Source organism: Pelophylax lessonae (genome assembly GCF_965119305.1).
Source record: "Pelophylax lessonae genome assembly, chromosome: 4".
NCBI lineage: Eukaryota > Metazoa > Chordata > Amphibia > Anura > Ranidae > Pelophylax > Pelophylax lessonae.
In genome coordinates, this window is record NC_138771.1 from 226479003 (window position 1) to 226500422 (window position 21420).

The window sequence follows — 21420 nt, forward strand, 5'->3', positions numbered from 1 at the left end:
TATCCTAAGCACCCAGGCTTTCTGGGTTCTTACACTAAAAATAAACTTATGCAGGCCTTTCATGGGTCAAATTCCGAACAAATTTTCTTTTGAAAATCAGAAATTTCTTGTACTTTGTGATCCAATTATGTCACCATTGATTTCGAAATTCAACCAACCAAGCCTCCAATTTCACCTCATGTTGCTATACAGAAAATAATTTTGGCCAGGAATCTTCTTTTCTTTCTGGGAATTTTCTTTTCTTGTGCTCATGTGCATTTTTTTTTTGCTATTATATTTCTCACATGATTCTCCCATCATTGTTTAGAAAATCGTTTGTTTATCAAACAATTTCCAGCATGTCCGGTCACTCATATTCAGTGGCTACACTGAAATCGACCGTTGCTGCAGACCACTAATGGTGCGAAAATCAAATGAAAATTCCTAGATAAGATTTTCGAAAGAAAATTATTTCGCAATTTGCAATTAACGTGCACTTTCTACAGGATTTCTTATTTGGGCAATATTCTAAAGAAAATGGTAATGGAGCAGATCTGTCCTTAAGAAGGGCTAATTTTACTTGCCTGCTTCTATTTTTACCTTATGTTGGCAGTCATTTAATTTGCAATATAATTAACCTTCCAAGGAAATTGTAGATATATAATGACTTACAATTGAAACTTGTTCATAAATAGTGCCAATTGCTTTAAAAAATAGTAACCAATCAGAATTCAGTTTACTAAAGAGACTAGGGCAAGATGAATATTGATTATTTGCCAACTTGTACAATCTAGCATTGTAACTTTCACATCTTTTCGAAAATGCTGCATGGAAATGCCTTCAATATACACATTTCAATAATTAATAAAATCAAATGCAAAGTCATTTTGCCCACAAAGCATTCAGTTTAATGTCATCTGTCATTTTTCTAAATTTCAGCAACAGTGGATGGGACAAATATTTATGTTAAATAGGCCGTTACATAACTCAGTACAAAAAGCTGGCATCATTCTTATCTGTCTACTTTTCGAATTACCACAATATTTGAATGCAATGAGCACTTAGACACATCAGGGACCACGGCAAATATCCTTTCCTTAGCTTACTTTTGTTTTAGATTTCTCTTCACTTCACCTGTTCCTAAAACCCAGCAGGAAGGAGATCTCTCCAAAGCAGGGGGCTATATACACTGTTAGACAACATCAGAACAGGTTTCCCCATTGGAAGATTTCCTCTCTCCTCCTGTTTCAGTAACATTTCAAACATGTTGGTTTTTCAATCACGTTCTATAAGTGATACGGTAAAAAAAATAAAAAGATAAAAAAAAAATAATTAAAAACTAAAACAGAAGTTCTAACCTTTCTTTACTCTCATCAAAAACAAAAAAATAAGGTTTGCTTTTTCATACACTTTAAAGTAGATATACATTCTAAATATGAGTATTGTTCTCTTTTAATATCTAAGAAACGAATTTTATGAAAAATATAACTATATACAGTATCTCACAAAAGTGAGTACACCCCTCACATTTTTATAGATATTTCATATCTTTTATTGTGACAACACTGAAGAAATGACACTTTGCTACAATGTAAAGTAGTGAGTGTACAGCTTGTATAACAGTGTAAATTTGCTGACCCCTCAAAATAACTCAGCATACAGCCATTAAATCTAAACCGCTGGCAACAAAAGCGAGTACACCCCTAAGAGGAAATGTCCAAATTGGGCCCAAAGTGTCAACATTTTGTGTGGCTACCAATAATTTCCAGCACTGCCTTAACCCTCTTGGGCATGGAGTTCACCAGAGCTTCACAGGTTGCCACTGGAGTCCTCTTCTACTCCTCCATGAGGACATCATGGAGCTGGTGGATGTTAGAGACCTTGCACTCCTCCACCTTCTGTTAGAGGATGCCCGACAGATGCTCAATAGGGTTTAGGACTGGAGACATGCTTGGCCAGTCCATCATCTTTACCCTCAGCTTCTTTAGCAGAGTATTGGTCATCTTGGAGGTGTAATTGGGGTCGTTATCATGTTGGAATACTGCCCTGCAGCCCAGTCTCCGAAGGGAGGCGATCATGTTCTGCTTCAGTATGTCCCAGTACATGTTGGCATTCATGGTTCCGTCAATGAACTGTAGCTCCCCAGTGCCAGCAGCACTCATGCAGTCCCAGACCCTGACACTCCTACCACCATGCTTAACTGTAGGCAAAACACACTCATCTTTGTACTCCTCACCTGGTTGCCACCACACACGCTTGACACCATCTGAACCAAATAAGTTTATCTTGGTCTCATCAGACCGCAGGACACGGTTCCAGTAATTCATGTACTTAGTCTGCTTGTCTTCAGCAAACTTGCGGGCTTTCTTGTACATCATCTTTAGAAAAGGTTTCCTTCTGGGACGACAGCCATACAGAGCAATTTGATGCAGTATGCGGCGTATGGTCTGAGCACTGACAGGCTGACCCTCCCACCCCTTCAACCTTTGCAGCAATGCTGACAGCACTCATATAAAATTATTTCCCAAAGACAACCTCTGGATATGATAACAGAGCACGTGCACTCCACTCTTTTGGTCGACCATGACGAGGCCTGTTCTGAGTGAAACATGTCCTGTTAAACTGCTGTATGGTCTTAGCCACCATGCTACAGCTCAGTTTCAGGGTCTTGGCGAGCTTCTTATAGCCTAGGCCATCTTTATGTAGAGCAACAATTCTTTTTTTTCAGATCCTTAGAGAGTTCTTTGCCATGAGGTGCCATGTTGAACTTCCAGTGAAAAGTATGAGAGAGTGAGAGTGATAACACCAAATTTAACACACCTGCTTCCCATTCACACATGAGTCCTTGTAACACTAACAAGTCACATGACACCAGTAAGGGAAAATGGCTAATTGGGCCCAATTTGGACATGTTCACTTAGGGGTGTACTCACATTTTTTGCCAGCGGTTTAGATATTAATGGCTGCGTGTTGAGTTATTTTGAGGGGACAGCAAATTTACACTGTTAAACAAGCTGTAAGCTCACTACTTTACATTGTGGCAAAGTTTCATTTCTTCAGTGTTGTTACAGGAAAAAATATAATAAAATATTTCCAAAAATGTGAGGGGTGCACTCACTTTTGTGAGATACTGTACATAACTGTTTTGCTTATTGCAGTTCTCTACTTAGTGAGTCACTGAACTAGAACAAGTTGTCAGGAAATGTTATATGCATGTGCTTGTTTGTGCCAGTGACCTAGATAGATAGTGAAAGGAAGGATATGGATGGCACCATGCACCTTCAATAAATTAACATTAATATTGGCACCCATGCTTCAGTTTGAAAAGGTTCACTTTAAAGAGGTTGTAAACCCGTACAAAGTTTTTTTTTTTTTTTGGTAACCTGTAAGAGAAACACATAATGAGCTAGTATGCATCGCATACTAGCTCATTATGCAATACTTACCTTAGAACGAGCCCCCGCCGTGCAGTCCGCTTACCTGTATGACGGGCGACATGTTCAGTCGCCCGCTTCCGGGTTTGCGGCATCCGGCCATCTGATTGGCTGGAGCCGCGGTGACGTCACTCCCGCGCACGCGCGCGGGAGCCGACAGTCACGGCACGGGACTCTGAAGAAACGGCACCAGCGGCCGTTCCTTCAGAGCGCATGTGCCAGTGACGTCACTGGATGCATGTAAGCTAAATATCTCCTAAACGGTACATGTTTAGGAGATATTTACAGTACCTATAGGTAAGCCTTTTCATAGGCTTACCTATAGATAAAAGTATCCGAGGAGGGTTTACTTCCTCTTTAAGCCATATACCTACAATAATGTGTTGCCTGTAACTGTTGGGCTCTAAGATAATTTTGTGTGAGTCGTTTTTTGGTGTTCTTAATCACAATTGTTTTGAGCTGACTGACACATGCAGCACATGAAGGAAAGATCCTACATGTGACCAGACCTATAAGTTCCTTGCTATGATATGGCACAATCTGGTCCTGCTTTTTTTAAATTCATCAGCATACACTATATCGTCAAATGTATTATCAAAAGTATTGCGACACATGCCTTTACATGCACATGAACCTTAATGGCATCCAAGCCTTAGTCCATAGGAATTAGTATTGTGTTGGCCCACTGTTGCAGCTATAACAGCTGCAACTCTTCTAGGAAGGCTGTCCACAAGGTTTAGGAGTGTATCTATGGGAATGTTTAACCATTCTTCCAGAAGCCCATTTGTGAGGTCAGACACTGATGTTGGACAAAAAGGCCTGGCTTGCAGTCTTCGCTCTAGTTACAGTGAAGGGAACTTTTAAGGCATTAGCATACCAAGACATTTTGGACAATTTCATGCTCCCAACTTTGTGGGAACAGTTTGGGGATGTCCCCTTCCTGTTCCAACATGACTGTTCACAAGTGCACAAAGCAAAGTCCATAAAGACATGGATGAGCGAGTTTGGGGTGGAGGAACTTGATTGACCCGCACAGAGTTCTGACCTTACCCTGATAGAACACCTTTGGGATGAATTAGAGCAGAGACGGCAAGCCAGGACTTCTTGTCCAACATCACTGCCTGACCTCACAAATGTCCTTCTGGAAAGCATGGTCAAACATTACCATAGACACACTCCTAAACCTTGTGGACAGCCTTCCCAGAAGAGTTGAAGCTGTTAGCTACAAAGGGTGGGCCGACTCAATGTTGAACCCTATGGATTAAGACTTGGATACTATTAAAGTTCATGTTCAAGTTCATTTGTTAGACACACAAGAACACCAGAAAAATATTTTTCTTTATATATTTTTTCTAATATTGCATTGCTTTTATGCTTCTTGGTTAGCTTTGTTGCAAATAATGCTTAGAGTTTCACAACAAACTTCTGCAATGAAATCCTAAGCATTGTTATAAGCCCTGCCTGTGTTCTCCCCTGCTGAACTTCAGAATCCTCCACCCCCATCATCTCTATAACTTGAGTGGGAGGTCTTTTGTAGTCCAGAGGGAGAGAGCGCAGATTGAAAAAAAAAAACTGCTTGTTATTTCAGTGCCACAGAGTGATCGGCTCAATAAGGAAGTACGTGGCTCATCGGATTTCTGGCAGGACTAACACATATTTTTCTGCACTTCCTGTTTTTTTAATGAGACTAAATAGGCATGTATTGCAGAGATGTACTGCAAACGCTTTTTTTTTTTGCCTAAACGTACGCTTTAATAGTCTGATATCACATTACATTTTATTAATTATTTTAAAACATTTATTATTGTAACTTGTTGACATTGTTTTACTCTCCAAGAAATATTTGGCAATCCCCAAAGCAAGTAAATTGTTTCATGACTGAGATCTGTTTCTGTGTGCTGTGCTAAGTGGGAAAAGAAGACTAATGGCATATGAGTTTGACAAGCTTATTCTTTTTTGCTGCAAGAGCAAGACTAACAATAGCTCTGTCAGATTTAGCTTTTGCTACTTGGTAGGTCATCGGAATTGGATCCATAGCTGGTCATTCAAAACTTGGTGTTCCCTCATTATTGTTTACTTTGAGTTTGCCAAGAAAAACCTACCGTAGACAAGTTAACCTCTTCAAGGACAAATTTCTTGTAACTCCTTTTTTTTTCAGAGTGATAAAGCAAATTTAATTTTCAATTTAGAAAGCTTATCAAATGCTAACTCATCTGGATATGTGTCAGGATATATGTAGAGGTGGGTGGGTATGGCAGTATATGTAAGAAGTAATCCAAGTGACCAAGTTTAAATGTAAATATGATGTTGCAATAGCATTTAGCTATTGGCAAACACATTCAGTAGACTAAGGCGGTCCATATACAAAGTGAATTTTTTTCCCATGGTTGCAGGAAAGAAATTCGATCAGTTTTACCATCAACAGACACAGGCTAGAGGGTACCTTTTTAGACAATGCTCTGGTTGTCAAGCCACCCCATGATCAGATTAATGAATTCTGTGTCAAATGATGGCTAAAGATGCTTAGAATGCTAATGGGAAAACAAAGTATATTGCATACGCTATACCTTATTTAGCAGATGGAGTCCCAACTGTGCCAACCCGGTTGTTACCGGCATAACCACAGTGTACAGGTAGTGAAGAAAAATCTCCCATTCTCGGCTGCCATTTCACAAACAAGAAAGATGCTGGTACACCCCAAGTCTTGGACTAATACTCCCTTCACACTTTGCTGACCTCTAGCCACGAGAAATACGCATCCATGGCAGGTATTTTATACCGACCTGGATGCCCATTAAGGACCGTTTAGGACTAACTTTGGATCACTGTGGCGCCCACAGTCCTGCCGTCTATTAGCCATTCTCTATACTGTTTTCTTTCCCAGTGAACCATGTTTATGTGAGACTTGGCATTCCTTTTTCGGTTGTATACCGTTTTAATCAACAGACCAGCTACCTCTATAGAAGGACTTCCTTTGGTACAATTAGTGTATTGAACTTGGGTTGAACCCTGAAGAAGGGTGTAACACCCGAAACGTGTAGGGTCCGGTCCGGTTCTCTCCACCAATCGTTCCTAGGAGTCTTCTGTACAGAAACTGGTCTGTTATTGCATGCAATTTTAATTCTTTGTATATCCAGCTGGTTGCTGGATATATATAAATTGTCAATGTTAATGTTGTTGATTTTTTTCATGTAATAAAATTGATATTTTTTATACTTTTTTGTCTAATTTTTTCAGTGTATTAGTGGCATATAAAGTCCCAAACCATTGGGGGTACCCCTTTTTGTATCATTCTCGGTTGACGTTTATGTCAAGAGGAATTTTAATGTATGATATTACATTTTAACTTTCTTTTTTTTCTGCTTCCAGCTTGAGGCAGAGAAAAATCAACTGCAGAACCTGGAACAAGAGCACAAGAAACTGTTGGCTCGTCTCGAAGAAGAACGTACCAAAAATAAACACGTGGTCCTGATTCTAGTGAAAGAATGTAAACTTTTGTCTAGTAAAATAGTAGAAGACGCTCAAAGGCTTGAAGATGCAATTTCAAAGTTAGAATTGGAAAAAAAGAAGGGTGCTGAACTAGAAGAAGCACTGGCTGCTGAAAAACAGAACCGATCACAAATAGAAGCACAGATGGAGGCTCAAATTGAAAAACAACTTTCAGAATTCGACACTGAAAGAGAGCATCTCCGTGCCAAGCTCTCTCGGGAAGAAGCACATACCAAAGAACTACATGATGAGATTGACAGAATGAAGAAAATGATTGAACAACTGAAGTTGTCAAGAGAAGAAGAAAGTAAAGCAAATATACCACTTCTGCGGAAGAGCAAAGATAAGCACTCTTTACCTGGAAGTTCCGGATCACGATCAGTTTCTTGCCAGGCAAATACATTGGGAGTAGATAGTGACTCTGAAAATAACAAGAAGCCTCCTTTGACTATACCAGCCAAACCATCCATAGTCAACCATGTCATAGGAGGTGGCACAAAGATAAATGTTTGCACAAATTCTGCATTTGCAAAGTCAGTTGTAGATAGACAGACCGCTCATAATGATGGTCTTCCTACGAATTATAGCAGGACAGAAGAGAACGGCTGCTCTTCGGAAATAACAAGCAGTTCCTCTTTGTACCCAAACATTCCATTTTGTACCTCCCCGGCTTCACCAAGTTACTTGTCTCAGTCTATGCAGAGCTTACATTCACCTTGTTCAAATACTACTTTAAATTCAGGTGTTAGTCCTCGCATCCAGGCTGCAAAGTTTAAGTTTCAGGCAAATGCCAATGAGCATGACCAAAACGGAAACACAACTCAAAATCTTCAAACAAGAGAATTGTCTCCCAACAGTCGTGAGAATATGGTTGCAAAACAAATGGCTAGAAATACTGTGACTCAAGTTCTTTCTAGGTTTACAAGTCCTCAGACTGGTGCACAAATAAGACCTGGGTTTTCCCACCCAATTGAAACAGGCACATATCCACCCGTAGCTGGACGTGGTGGTCATTCATCTTTAGCACTAAAATCAACTTCAGTTTCAAGAGTTGATAGAGGAAATCCCCCACCTATACCTCCAAAAAAGCCTGGACTTTCACAGACTCCACCTGCATCACATCCTCCTTTAAAAACACCACCAAATATTGGGGGGAAAATTGAACATAAGCCCATAACATCTGCTCCTTCCACTTCAGCACATGGGTTCAGGGTATTAAATGAGGAAACTGTGTCTAAGTCTTCACCTCAGCTGCCACCAAAACCATCTATAGATATACCTGTGGCATCTGCAGGCTGTGTCATACCAGCCATAGGCACATCACAGGTGGGTGCTTGGCCTTCCCAGTCCCCTGGATGGAAAGAACCTGCATGTTCAGAAAGTTCCCCTGTCATTCCCACAACCATTGCCTGTACCTCCTCCATCCACCCTGTTAGTGCCTCATCCTGTAGACCATGTGATTCAGACAGCCTCCTGGTAACAGCATCAGGTAATGGGATATATATCGGTGCTTATGTGTTCTCTGCCAAATGTCACCCTTTTTATAACTTCTGCCTTAACTGTCATTCCTCAAAACAGTCTTTCCATAGCTCATTATATTCTCCTTTCATACATGGGGTATGAGAATCTGTCTTAACATGGCATTTGGTGCAACATGCAAGGAAATCTGACCTTAAGAGGCTGCATTTATCTTTCAAATGTAGTGTGCATTTGAAAAGGGTTTCTATAAACATCATAATTTCTTTAAATTAAAAAAATATATAAAAAAGCAGACTGGCATTGTCGCTGCACATGCTACATTTTTTCTCTATCATTCAGATGAATTTAATTTACTCATAAAGTTAGAAAAGGAATGCTAACTTAGTTTATCAATATCTTTAGTTTTAATGTGGTTTAATATGACAAATGTTGAGCTCCCACATTATTTAAAAGCAAAGGGCAGTTACCTAGAGTTAAAAAAAAAAAAATATATATATATATATATATATATATATTTATTGTTCTCACTGTTCTAAAGTGATAAATTAAGTTGCAATGGGAATAGCTTGACCTAGCTTGAGCTAAGTAGCCAGTGTGCCCCCTCAAAAAATGTTACCTGATGAATAACTTCTTATAAGCTTTTTCTGTTCTCATCCACTGGATCGTGGATTATGGGAACTGACTGCTGAATTCTTCATAAACTTGTCAATTCTTTTTCTGTAAGTTAATGCAGATAACTGCTCTTTGCCCTACCATAGGATTTAAGTAAATTTTATAAGCCTAAAGTTCATGAGTAATGTGTCACAAGGTTAATACTTGACATATCACTTTGTAGTAATTAAAGACTAGGAAGATATTACATTTTTACCCCAATATTTTGCACCGAAATACAAGAAGCTAAAAATGCATAATTACATTCACAGTATTCTTTATAACTGCCATGGGACCAGATGACCAGTGGGGAGGGAGAAGGGTCAGTTGGGTTTCCTTTGTGTGGGTCCCTAATAATATATTCAGGTAGAATCATTAAGTCATTAAGGTAAAGTTACTGTATGTAAAGAAATTTTACCAGAGTGCTCTAAACTATTAAGTTGTCCAAACTGTTATTGTTCTCAGAATGGTACTGGTGTTGGCAATGGATTGAATTTCAAAGTAAAACTTCTGACCCCCTCTGTTTTGTGATGCTGACACTCTTGCTTCATTCCTTTGAGTTGTTGAACTGGAACATGTTTGCAGATCTGAATAGTTAGTATAAAAGGCTAGTGGGTCAGCAAGTAAGGCAGCCACCATTTAAAAAAAAAATCGTCTCCATGTTTCTTTCAAAGCAGATTTACTGTATGATTGTGGTATTCTGGATCCTTTAAAGGAAACCTGCCATGAAACACATGGAAGCTGCCATTGCTTGGAACAGACTGTCTCTGCTCTCTCTCTCTGAAAATGCTAGTTGCCTTGCTATGTGACACTTGTCCTTTATCTGAAATATATTCTTAGTCACTTGGTCCGAACTATGCAGATCAGGGCTTCTGACTTTACTCTATAGGCAATCCCCGGGTTACAAACAAGATAGTCTTTGCAGGATTGTTCTTAAGTTGAATTTGTATGTAAGGTGGAAAATTTAAATGTTTTAAGTGTAACTCCAGCCCAAAAAAATATATATATTTTTACGTTCTTTGGATAGCATAGGGAAGGGTTCAGAAAATTTCACCTCACTTTCTGTCCCTGTGAAAAATTGATTTAGCAAATTTTGGGTTGTTGTGGAAACAAGGATTGGTGATAAAGCTTTAGTGTAGACACCTTTTTCCCATGATAACTCTTACCGGAGTGAATTTCCCTTCCTAGGGGTAGATTTCCTCTCACTTCCTGTTGTCTCCTTCCATTTGTAAGTATGAGTCGTATGTAAGTTGGATGTTTGTAACTTGGGGACTGCCTGTAAATAAAAAATGTGTATACCTTTTCCAGGTCAGAGACTCAGGAACCATTGAAGCCCATACACGGTTCTCAACAATCATGGGTAGCTATCTCTGCACCCTCTACTGTAATGTTTTTTAAAAAATATTAAAGCAGAGTTGCAGCATTATGGACAACTCAGGCATGTTTGGCCTTTGTTCAACCCCTAAACTTTCCAGCTAGCTTTTTGACAGATCACCAGTGAGCACATGCCCTGCAGATACTTCCTGCACTGTGGCCTCCTAATTTCTATATAACTTTAAAATATGAACTGGAAAAGTAAGCATTCAGGTGGCTAAAAAGCCGTGAATGTATACACCATTAATACGAAAAACTGAGAACACTTGTTGTCATTCATAAATTGGTGGAAAGTCACATAGGGCAAGTCCATGAAGATAGGGCATGTGATAGGCAGTATATTCATCCACTGCCTAACACATTTAATTTCTGTGTAAGCAGACGGCAAAATAAATTGTCCTTACAGATCTACGTAATACCATAATACTGTTTACTTTTGACACTGGGGGCTGTGAGGACACAAATATTAAGCTTGTAGGCAAGGCATTGTAAAAGAAAACTAGAGGGGACCATAATATAAAGCTGGACGTAGTTATCAGACATGATGAAAGATATGGTTTGAAACCTACCATCTGTCTGGTTTTATCCAGTTTTTTTTACAACTGAAAAAACACCAAGCAAAGTAGAAGTGGGGATTTTAGTGGATGCTGTGGAATCCCAAGTTAGCTAAATAAAGATGGCTACATTTAGTAGCCCCTGAGCTGGGGCAGCTCAGATGACAAGGTTTGGTGTGCCCTCATGTGTCCAACTTAAGATTGTTTCATTCAGTTGTATGCTTTATCCCACTCATATGTAATAGCAGACTCGGTTAAAATGTGAATGAGCTGCTGAATAATTTCTAAGCTACATTTAAGATTTGTGTTTGGACTAAAGTTGCCTTTTCTTTTTATTTCTAGATTTGCCATTTTCCATCAAACAGTCTTGGCTTACTGTGCTCTGCACTTGTTCATGCAGTTTTGAAAAAAGCAGAACATTCTGCCAATTAGGAGGCCAAGCTTCACATAAAAATTCACAAGCGTTTGCCTTGATAGAAGTTAGGTCAGTAACTGCAACCACTTTCATTATGTAATGATGCCAAAACCAGCTTGATCTGCGACTCTCTGGAGCCTTTTGTCATAGTTCCTAGTATTTATTCTTTGTTTGCTTAGGAGTATGTTTTATCGCACTGCTTAAATTTCTGACTACTCAGGATTTTTACATGAGCTTAAGTGCTTTACAGAACCACTAAACCCAAAATACAAATGGCGTTATTGGCTTTAAACGTGTGTGTGTGTGTGCATGTATGTGTGTGTGTGTGTGTGTGTGTGCATGTATGTGTGTGTGTACACTGTGAGGTTGATTTACTAAAGGCAAATAGACTGTGCACTTTGCAAAGTTCAGTTGCACTCTACAAGAGCAGTTGCTCCAGAGCTTAGTAAATAAGTAGAAGCTCTGCTGACTTCAATCGTCAAATCACGTGCAAGCAAAAATTCTGTTTTTTTTTTCTTGCATGTTATTGGGTATTCTTTGCAAAGTGAAGCTTAGCCTCATTTACTAAGCTCTGGAGCAGCTGCTCTTGCAGAGTGCAACTGCACTTTGCAAAGTGCACAGTCTATTTGCCTTTAGTAAATGAACCCATGTGTGTGTTTTCTATTCATAGTTTTACTGGTTTGCATTATACCAATATTTAGGCTATGCTTCCTCCTTAGGATTGCAGCACAGTGGTTTTGATTTCTCTGCCTCTGACTCCTAAAGAAAGTTTTTTTTAAATTCCAGTACTGATTGAAAATCATAAAATGTCTCTGACTGAGAAAGATATGATATCCTGTCTTCACTTGAGAGAAAACAGAGAATCTATAAATTGGCAAATAAAACACTCCAAAAGAACAATGGAAATGTCAAGAATCCAAAATATTAAGTCAAGTCATATAAAAAATTATTTCAGATAATTTTTAGAGCAATGTTGAAGAGGTGCTTACTAAAATAAATTGTGTTTAAACACCTAAAAGGGCTAGGGAGTGTAATGTTATGATTTATATACTAGTATTATTTTATATATACGAATATGTACAATATGTAAATGCCTCAGAAACTGATCACGATGAGTTTTTTTCCCTAAATTGTAGATGACTTGTAGTCAATAGCCACCTTTCAGGACACTAGAAAATATTGTTTCTGCCTTTTACCCTAAGGGCATGATTAGAAACTAGAAACTGATTCGTTCCCTAATCCTCTGCTTCAAATTCACTCTTTTTTACTCTTATTGCTATAAATTGAGCCCTAATCATTGCACATCTGGATTTCCCATTTGTTTTCATTTCAGTTCACATATATGTAATTGTTGCCCATTTTATGAGGTTTTAAATGTTACCCCCACTGTCCCCAATACTCTTGATATCAGACAATCATAGAGGGAAAATGATTGGTCTTATCATTGCTTACTCTGGAAGGATCTGTCATACTTGCCCCGTGTGTACATTCTTCATACTTTTAATGCTTTGCACATGGAAATGTTAAATATTAAGCCTGAAAATGTAGTTTACATTTGCCCCCTGTTGCCACCACCAGGACAGTTTGTATTTTCTCTGAATGTGTAGGTTAAAAGACTTCAAAATCCTATCAATTGCGTGTAAATGTATCTTAATTTCCCTGCATTTATTTCGCTCCAAAATATACATTTTCTCCACGTGCTATTGTAAAAAGGCCTGGCATTGCAGAGCATTGCCTTCCTAGTGGATTTATTCAAAGCGGCAAGGGTAAAAACTGTTGCAGCTCCTTTAAATTTTTAATATACCTGTTGCTGGAAGTGCTAAATTCAGTTAGTAACTAGGGCTAAACAGTCCATTTTTTTTATTTTTATAAATTCAGTGTTTATTAGGAAAAGGAAAAAACAAGGCATACAGAATAGGCAAAAACAACGGTATCAGTCCATATACAAAATCATAGACAGAAAACAAACGACTCTAGTGAATACCAGTAATCGTAGCATAGAAGACCATATTGTAAAATGCATTACCCAAAATGTTAGAGAGAATTTCTAGGGGAAGCCTGACCCCCGGAGAGGCCCCGCCCTCAACCGGCATCCTTCACATGGCCGGGGTAGTGAGAAGGAGAGACCCACTCCGGGCAGACTAAACCCCCCCCCCCCCCGTCATCTAATATGAACATATGTATGTATGCCCATGGGAAGTGATAAAAACAAGAGAAACAGATAATGATTGGCAATCCCCGTCATCTCCTTTTCACATCTTTTGTGTAAAAGTGGGGAAGAACCCACCAAGAGAGGGGAAAAAAAAGGGGGGGCAACAAGAAAAGGGGAGGAAAGAAAGAGATGAGGAAGGAATGGAGGGGGGAAGGGGGAAAAGAGACTGCCACCCGGGCCGCAGATGCCTAACTAGGCCACCAAGTCCTTGTATTCTGCAGAAAAACTGAACTCATGCCAGTAATACAATCTTTTGAGAAACCCCTCCCTAGTGCCCCATTCGGCAGCGAAACGGTCCATTTTGATGCTTCAATAAACACTTCAAAAATCTCGTAGTCTAATATTGAAAAATAGAATGTGCTTAGCCACACTGAAAATGGTGATATGTGATGTGTGAATGTTGTTTGGTGTACATTAACATACTGAAGCACATTTCACTTGGCCTTTGATAACATACATGGTCCCATGGCTGGCTATAGGAAAAGGCAAAACCATGCAGGAGCTAGGGAGATATTTTTAGAAGCTAGCAGGCAAATTTGATCATTGCTCTTTATGCAAAGGAAGGAACAAAGCGTACTATGAAAAAGTAAAGCTCTTGTTGATTTTTAAATAATGTTTTAAATGATCATGGGGAATATAAGGCTACCCAGACCTTTCCTTCTGTATAATGTCCCATGTCGAGCTTGAGATAAAATAATCTTAGTTTCACAAGGAAGAAGGCTACCTTATTTGATATTAAACATAGTTTGTGAGGTTGTGAGACTGATGCCAATGGTTTACTTTGCATCAAGGTATATATGGCCAAATAAAGCCCTACTCTTTGCTTTGATGTTTGAACCTTGTTTACCCCTCAGCATGATTTAATGTTGCATATAACTGGAATATCATATACGATCCATGCCCTAACTTGGTATAAGATATTGTTGTAACAGAGAACTGGACCTTGTGTACATCTGTGTAGAAAACGGAATTACAGACCTTTACTTAAAGAAATCCAATACCTCCAATGTAGGTTGTTATTGCTGGGCTTTGCTTATGATAATGCTATCTGATCAGCGGTCAGACAGATCCAATAGCTTCAGTACTTTCTGATATTATGATAATGCTAGTTGATTATGCTGTCAATCTGATCCGAAAGCTTCGGTACTCTCTGAGTCATTGTCCTGAAACAAGCAGGTAGATCAGGAGTTCTGGCAAGCCACTTTATTGGCTTGCGCCTCTTACTTTATATTCTAGGTCTGTGACTCAATAGTATCAAAGCAGGTGAAAGCCAGGTAACTAGAGTATTCAAAAGTAGAGTCAGAAATTAGAGCTGTAGAAAGATGATCCACAAACTGGTAGTTGCTCTTAAAAAATCTTCATCTTTATTCAGGAACCACAGAACACAACTGCTGATAAGATCCGTTGACGCGTTTCAGCCTATAAGGCCTTAGTCATAAAAAGAATTTAGAGCTCCCACAATTCTTGCAATGTTCTGAGGAGAATGTTATGAAGTATTCAATTGCAACCACTGAGATTTGTAGAGAGCAATTATATACAGTATGAGCCAATCAAATTATAGTTTGAGTAGATTATTGCACTGATTTAAAGAGTATCTAAACCCAAAATAACCAAAAGTGTAATATTTTGCAGCTTTTGGTGAACTGGCTGCATTATATTGTATTTCTTTTTTGTTTGTTTGTTTTTCAAGCTTTTTTACCCTTTTTTTAACATAATAGTTCTGTAAAAAAAAAAAAAAAGAAGAAGAAAGTTCTGGTTCTTTCCCTTCATGTTTGTGCCCTATTTCTCCATTGTATCTATGGGGACAGCCATGGTAGTCACAGAGGCTGGCCATCAAACATGTCTACCTTTGTTCATCTCCGTTTCATGATGGATTGATGGGACTGGTTGTTCACATAATAAAGATATGGTTCTTTGTACTTTCTTGAAAGCTCAAAGGAAGTGACCAGGATACCATGTTTTTGGCAAGATTTTTTTTTCTTTTACAGGTACTTACTGTATATTTGTTTTTGGGTTTAAATACACTTCAAACAAAGCTGTTGTACAAATATAGACTGTGTGTTCGTGTGTACACGTGTCAGAGCTTAACTGTTTCCACTTTAATATTAGAAAAAATTGTATTTTAGGTTTAGTGGTTGTTTGGATTGATACAGTTTGCAAGCAGTTCACACATTTTTTTTTTCTACTCATTAATTTTTATTTCAGTTGAATTGCAGCAGCTCCAAAAACAGACATTCAGTCATTCGACTATATTTTGCTTTACAGATGATCCATTTTTTGTTTTTTATTTCAAGCATGATGCATTTCAGTTATTGGTTAATTTAAGCTCATAGATTTTCATACCCCATGACATTTTTTCATATTAAACTGCAATTATTTTCTTCAAATTGTAAAACCACTGTCTTTGCCTCCTTTAAAATGCAATAATTTATCTTCTGACTGTGATTTGGCTTGGAAGTAGGGTCAAAAGATTGAGGTATTGATTTTGGCTCTCAAATTAACCATCTCCACATTCTGAAGCTGATGCCAGAAGCTGTTCTTCTGCCCCGTTCCATTTTCCATTGCTGCATGCTTTTCCGGCTTATGCAAATGCTTCACCAATAGATTTTTTTTGTATTTAAAAATCTTTCTTTTGCTTCTAATAATTCACAACTGTCTTGTATGATAAATTATACTCATGTAAAGTGGACACACTTTCTTTGCTGGTAAGCTTTTTAGCTGTGTTTTTTAGCTAATTGTTTTTTTTTTTTAATATGTTACATTTGATTTGTTTATGCATTGTTTTATTTTATTTGTGAACAAATCAGATATAAAAGCTACTTTATGGTATGGAATAATGCACATTGTAATGAATTGTAATGTTAGGTATTTACTTTTTTTTTTTTTTTACAAAAATAGGGTATTTTTAGAAATTATCATTTCATCTTATCTCAAGGCTAAACTTGTTTTTTTTTCTTGTTTTTTTTTATTTATGTAGATTTGGATAGAGAAAGGAAGGGTTAGAACCCCTTCCATGTTTGTATTGTGGTTTGTGTCTCTGCTAGAGAGAGAGCCAATCCCTCTATTTGTCCTGATGGTTCTTGACACTGGGACTGGATGTGATGGAACATAGAGAACAATAGAGGTGAAATCTAGCAGTGGAGACATTCGTGCTGATGGCAGCTAATGGGTTTCCCTCACTATGGAGAATTTTACTCTCACTTGCCTTTGTGCCTACAGGACATGAAATCTCCACAATGGGACACAAATGACAAAAAACTAATGGGTGTTTTAACTATCCCTTCTCTATCCATAGTGATATAAAATTATTTGTGGCCTTAGATGTATGTTAAAGGGAAGCTGACATAAAGAATGCTATCTATCAAAACATAATCTGGACAGGAAGTAGTGCCAACTCTGTGGCAAAGCACACTTCTACAGCATCACATAGGATGTTATGCCTGCTCTGGAATTAAGCCGATATAGAAATTGAGTGGAGAGTAATTATCTATCAAAGGAAAATGCTGGCACGGTCCCTTGAGAATAAAATGGCAAATGTAAACCAAGTCTTACAGGTGAACCCTGTGGATGAGGTGGATGGGGATTTTAGTGTGCCCAAGTGTATCAATTAGATGAAGTACAGACTATAAAAATATACATTTTATTGAAGGTAAGGTACCGTAGTAAAAACATCATGTGAGAATACAGTATCTAGAAGGTGTATTGCAGCACATCCTGTAATGCGATGGATCAATGTGTTTCACCCACACTTTGGGCTTCCTCAGGATCCAGATGTGTCGCAGGCTTTCTCAAAGTATATATATATATATATATATATATATATATACACACCCTCAATAGAAACAGCAAACTAAAATTTAATGGCCATGCCATAGAGCCTATATTGATATTATCAAAAATGTACACAGCGTATGCGCAGAGAGAAGGAGCTCACAGGTCCCCAAATGAAAATAAATACCAATAGACCATAAGAGCAAGACACACAAGGTTCAAAAAACACATAGCTACCAAGAATCATCTCTGGTTAGAGCTACATGTAGATTGAAGGAATATATTCATATAAAGGAAACACACTGTTCAGCAACCATGCTGACAGCAAGCTGGCCTGGAATGAAACCTCTGCCACAGGGTCCACCTGTAAGACTTTGCTTAAAGCTGATCTCCATGTTTTAATCTAGGCAAAATTGTTGGTTTGGACCAGCTTGGCTAAGACGGAGAGGCAGGCAGATGACATCACAATCTTCAACTCAGAGAAAGTTTTGTATTTATCCACAGAATACAAAGCTCCCTGTGAATGGCTGAGCAGTGCTTAGCCCAACTCGATTTTGTTTTGGAAGCAGGACAGAAAGTTCCCAGAATGCAGAGCTGTATACTGTGTGTAGCTGAGGGCACATCTAGCAATGAAAGTAATAGTTTGTTTGGACCAGCTTGGTCCAAACAAATTATTTAACCTTCAATAAGACATGGGAGATCAGCTTTAAACCATCCCGACTGGTTCACTTTAAGTGCAATTAAGCAGATTTGCGTTATCTGCATGTAAAACCTTGGTGACTGATTCACCAAGCTGACATTATTTCCTCTCATGGTTACTGATTCATACATTTTTTTTGTCTTGCAGTCTTTTGGCACTTTTAAAGTTCACAAATTGTTTGGTAGCTTGTTCACTAAAATTTCCAGAATCCACAAATATTCTCCTAAGGCTGTTGCTAAAAATAACTGAATGGGCTAAATTTACAAACTGATTAAAACAAATTGCATTCAGTAGTACAATCAACCAACCAACTTCTGGTTTTGTAGTTTATTTGCTCAGTATCTGCCATGCAGTGTACAATCTGAAACGTGTGTGTTTGTATGTAGTTTACTGCATGACAATTTTTACAGTTTATTATCACCTGTGCCCTTGATGATAGTTGCCTTCACTGCATGGTGGTCATACTCAGCCAACTCAACTAATAGGATTTATATGAAACCTTTAAGGGGCAATCCAACCAATGCACACAATATCATTTAATAATGGTCTTGAGCTAAAGCTGAACACCAAACAGATATAAAAGGCACATAATAATGCATCAAGAAAGAAAGAAAGAAAGAAAGAAAGAAAGAAAGAAAGAAAGAAAGAAAGAAAGAAAGAAAGAAAGAAAGAAAGAAAGAAAGAAAGAAAGAAAGAAAGAAAGAAAGAAAGATAAAATATTAAACTGTTGTAAATACATTGTATAGCGGAGTGGGAAAAATAGCACAAGGAACTAGTTCTGCTGTGCTCAAGTGCGTACAAAGAGGGTGCTGATAGGAGGATAAAGTAGAGCATCACAGAGTTGAGCCTGTTTGCTGATTCTCCTTCACTGCCTAGTCATAGGCAGGGGGCAGGAACACCTATTGTATTACTTACCTGCAGTGGGGGGAATTCAAGTCCTCTGCCCTGTCAAACAGGGTAGGATGGGTAAAAATTACAAATTCTTGGGCAGGTAAAACTTATTATTAACAGATATGTACAGTATTTATCTGTCTTCCTGGAGTTCAGCTTTAGATCCAAACTAGTAATGTTCACCTTGTATTTGTATTGCTGGGACATTACCCTTGGTGCATATGCACTAAATTCTTAAGTAAATTTAGCCCAAAGTATAACCAAGTTTAAGTTTATTCACGTTAACATTTAATCACCTAACCGACATGCATAATATAAAAAATGAGTGCTATACACATAGTATATTACTTAAACATTTAAAACAGTATGAAAACACCCAATGCACGTTTGGACATCCCTTAATCTTTATTAGGTTTTCCCTGAAAATTACACTGTTAAACACAGTACTAGGAATATCTTTTATGAATAATTCCAGACCCTGTTAATTATTAGGATTTTATGATTATAATTTTTTTTTTGTGTTACTTATGGATCTTTATCTCCCTTATCATATATTACTTTGACTCACAGGCTGGTCTCCCTCCCTAACTTCTTTACTAACAAGCGGTGGACCTGTTCCCCTGGGAGACAGGTCCACCCTTCTTCACCAAGCTGCTGCCCAGGGAAATGTCACTTTATTGTCAATGCTGCTTAATGAAGAAGGACTGGATATAAATAACTTATGTAAAGATGGCTATACTGCCTTGTATTCTGCTGCTACCAATGGACATTCAGGTAAGATGTCAACTATTACTGTGTGTTTTTCTTCTTAGTTTCTATAGTGCTGGCCTTTACTAGTTCTACCTTTTCCTTTTTATTGTCTAAAATGTACAAAAAAAACGTTTTGGTTCTAAATGTATTATGTGTGTTGTGCTTAAGTTGTGTAGGATCTACTGGGACTGACTGGAAGCATGCTTCTGGGTCAAGTATAGAGCTATTGAGGTTGGGATGGATGGCAAGGAGCCCCTTCTTGCTATGAAGATACCAGTGTGAATACCTTGTGTGCCAAGTTGATAACAGTAGGGAAAAGGGACGACTATTTTCATAGTGACCGTATGGTGGTGAAATAGGTGCTATCTTCACACCTGTATATAATATAGGAAGGGTGGACAAACGTTTAGCAGACTGCCATACAGCAATCACAAGATCACTGTTAAGTCTAGCTGGTGATCTCTTCCCCTCATTGCTCCCATTGTACTTTGGTTTAGCATTAGCCTTAGGCTGGCCAAACGTTTTCAAATTTCTTTTACACTTTTTCCTTTAGACTTACCTTAAAGTATGTAGTGCATGGGCCTGCCTAATTGGATACAATTGAAAGTTGTTTAGTTTTGATCTCATATTATATGTTTTTTGGTAAAACTAAAGGAAAATTGTACAAGTGGATTGAACCTTTGGCCAATGGTGATTTGACTGATGAGTCCATGGCATCCATATATTGAGGAGAATAACTATAGGGAGGAGATTTCTGGAGCAACTTTGGAGAAAGTGTAAGCCCCAGCTGCATAAGGCTTCAGTTTTGTCAAAAACAATGAAAAAGATTTCAATAGTACACAGTCCTATTAAGATACTTTGCACAAGCCACAACAAAAAACAGCCATGCATATCTGTACACAATGAGACCACTGCTTATAGTCAATGAACCGTATAAGCAGCTAGCTGGAGGCAGTTCTGGCTTTTCTGAGAGAGGTTTAATGGAGATGGTGCTCTGACAGCCTCCTAAATTCCTTAGAAGGTTGCAGCTAGCTGGTGGGTTGGGGGAGCTAGTGACTCTATCTGGTTGATGTTCTGGCCTTGGCTGATGCAAGCTTTGGCTGCAAGGTACTTCAAGAATTCACCTGAATATTTTTTGTTTGGGTTTCTTTAACCCTTATTTCTTTTGGGCTATGTCGTTGCCCACCTCTCAGTTTATTGCTTTGGTACATCCCATGGTCTAAGAATACAAGTCTTATGTCCTGTACTGTAGAATTAAGATAATAGGAAATCTGGCTTACATGTAAATTGCTTATCATGGAGTATAGTACAGGTCAGAGACCCCTCCCTTCTGTGTCTTGGGCACTGCTTATTGCTGCCTAAAAAACTGTAGTCTCATGGAATGGGCCAGGTTATATAATGCATCGGTGGGCCAGGAAATGCCCATGTAAATGCATCTAAAATTGGACATGCCTCATTTTTAACAATATAGTGCAAGGCAGCACACAAATGCGAATGACCTGATTGGACTGTAATTTTGTGGCTTGTGTTTTTATGCTTTACAAAATGCACATAAAAACGTAAAGGTGTGAACCAGGCCTAAATGTTTAAAGCCTAGGTTTTGCCTAAAACGAAATCTTAAAATCATCACAAGGAACATTACTTACCCTTATTAGGATGTGTGCCTTGTGCTGCTGTGTCCTCTTTTTACCGAAAGCTTCTTCCTCCGATTCCTTCCACCC

The 21420-nt window shown here is 38.4% G+C and overlaps 1 protein-coding gene across 1 annotated transcript in view; it reads left to right on the forward strand.

The window, feature by feature from the left end:
• Nucleotides 1-21420, forward strand: part of CTTNBP2 (cortactin binding protein 2) — a 207413-nt gene that overhangs the window by 120139 nt on the left and 65854 nt on the right. The window contains exons 4-5 of the mRNA XM_082255315.1: nucleotides 6783-8391; nucleotides 19520-19723. Of these exons, the coding sequence (XP_082111441.1) occupies nucleotides 6783-8391; nucleotides 19520-19723 (1813 nt within the window). The remainder of the gene's footprint in view (nucleotides 1-6782; nucleotides 8392-19519; nucleotides 19724-21420) is intronic.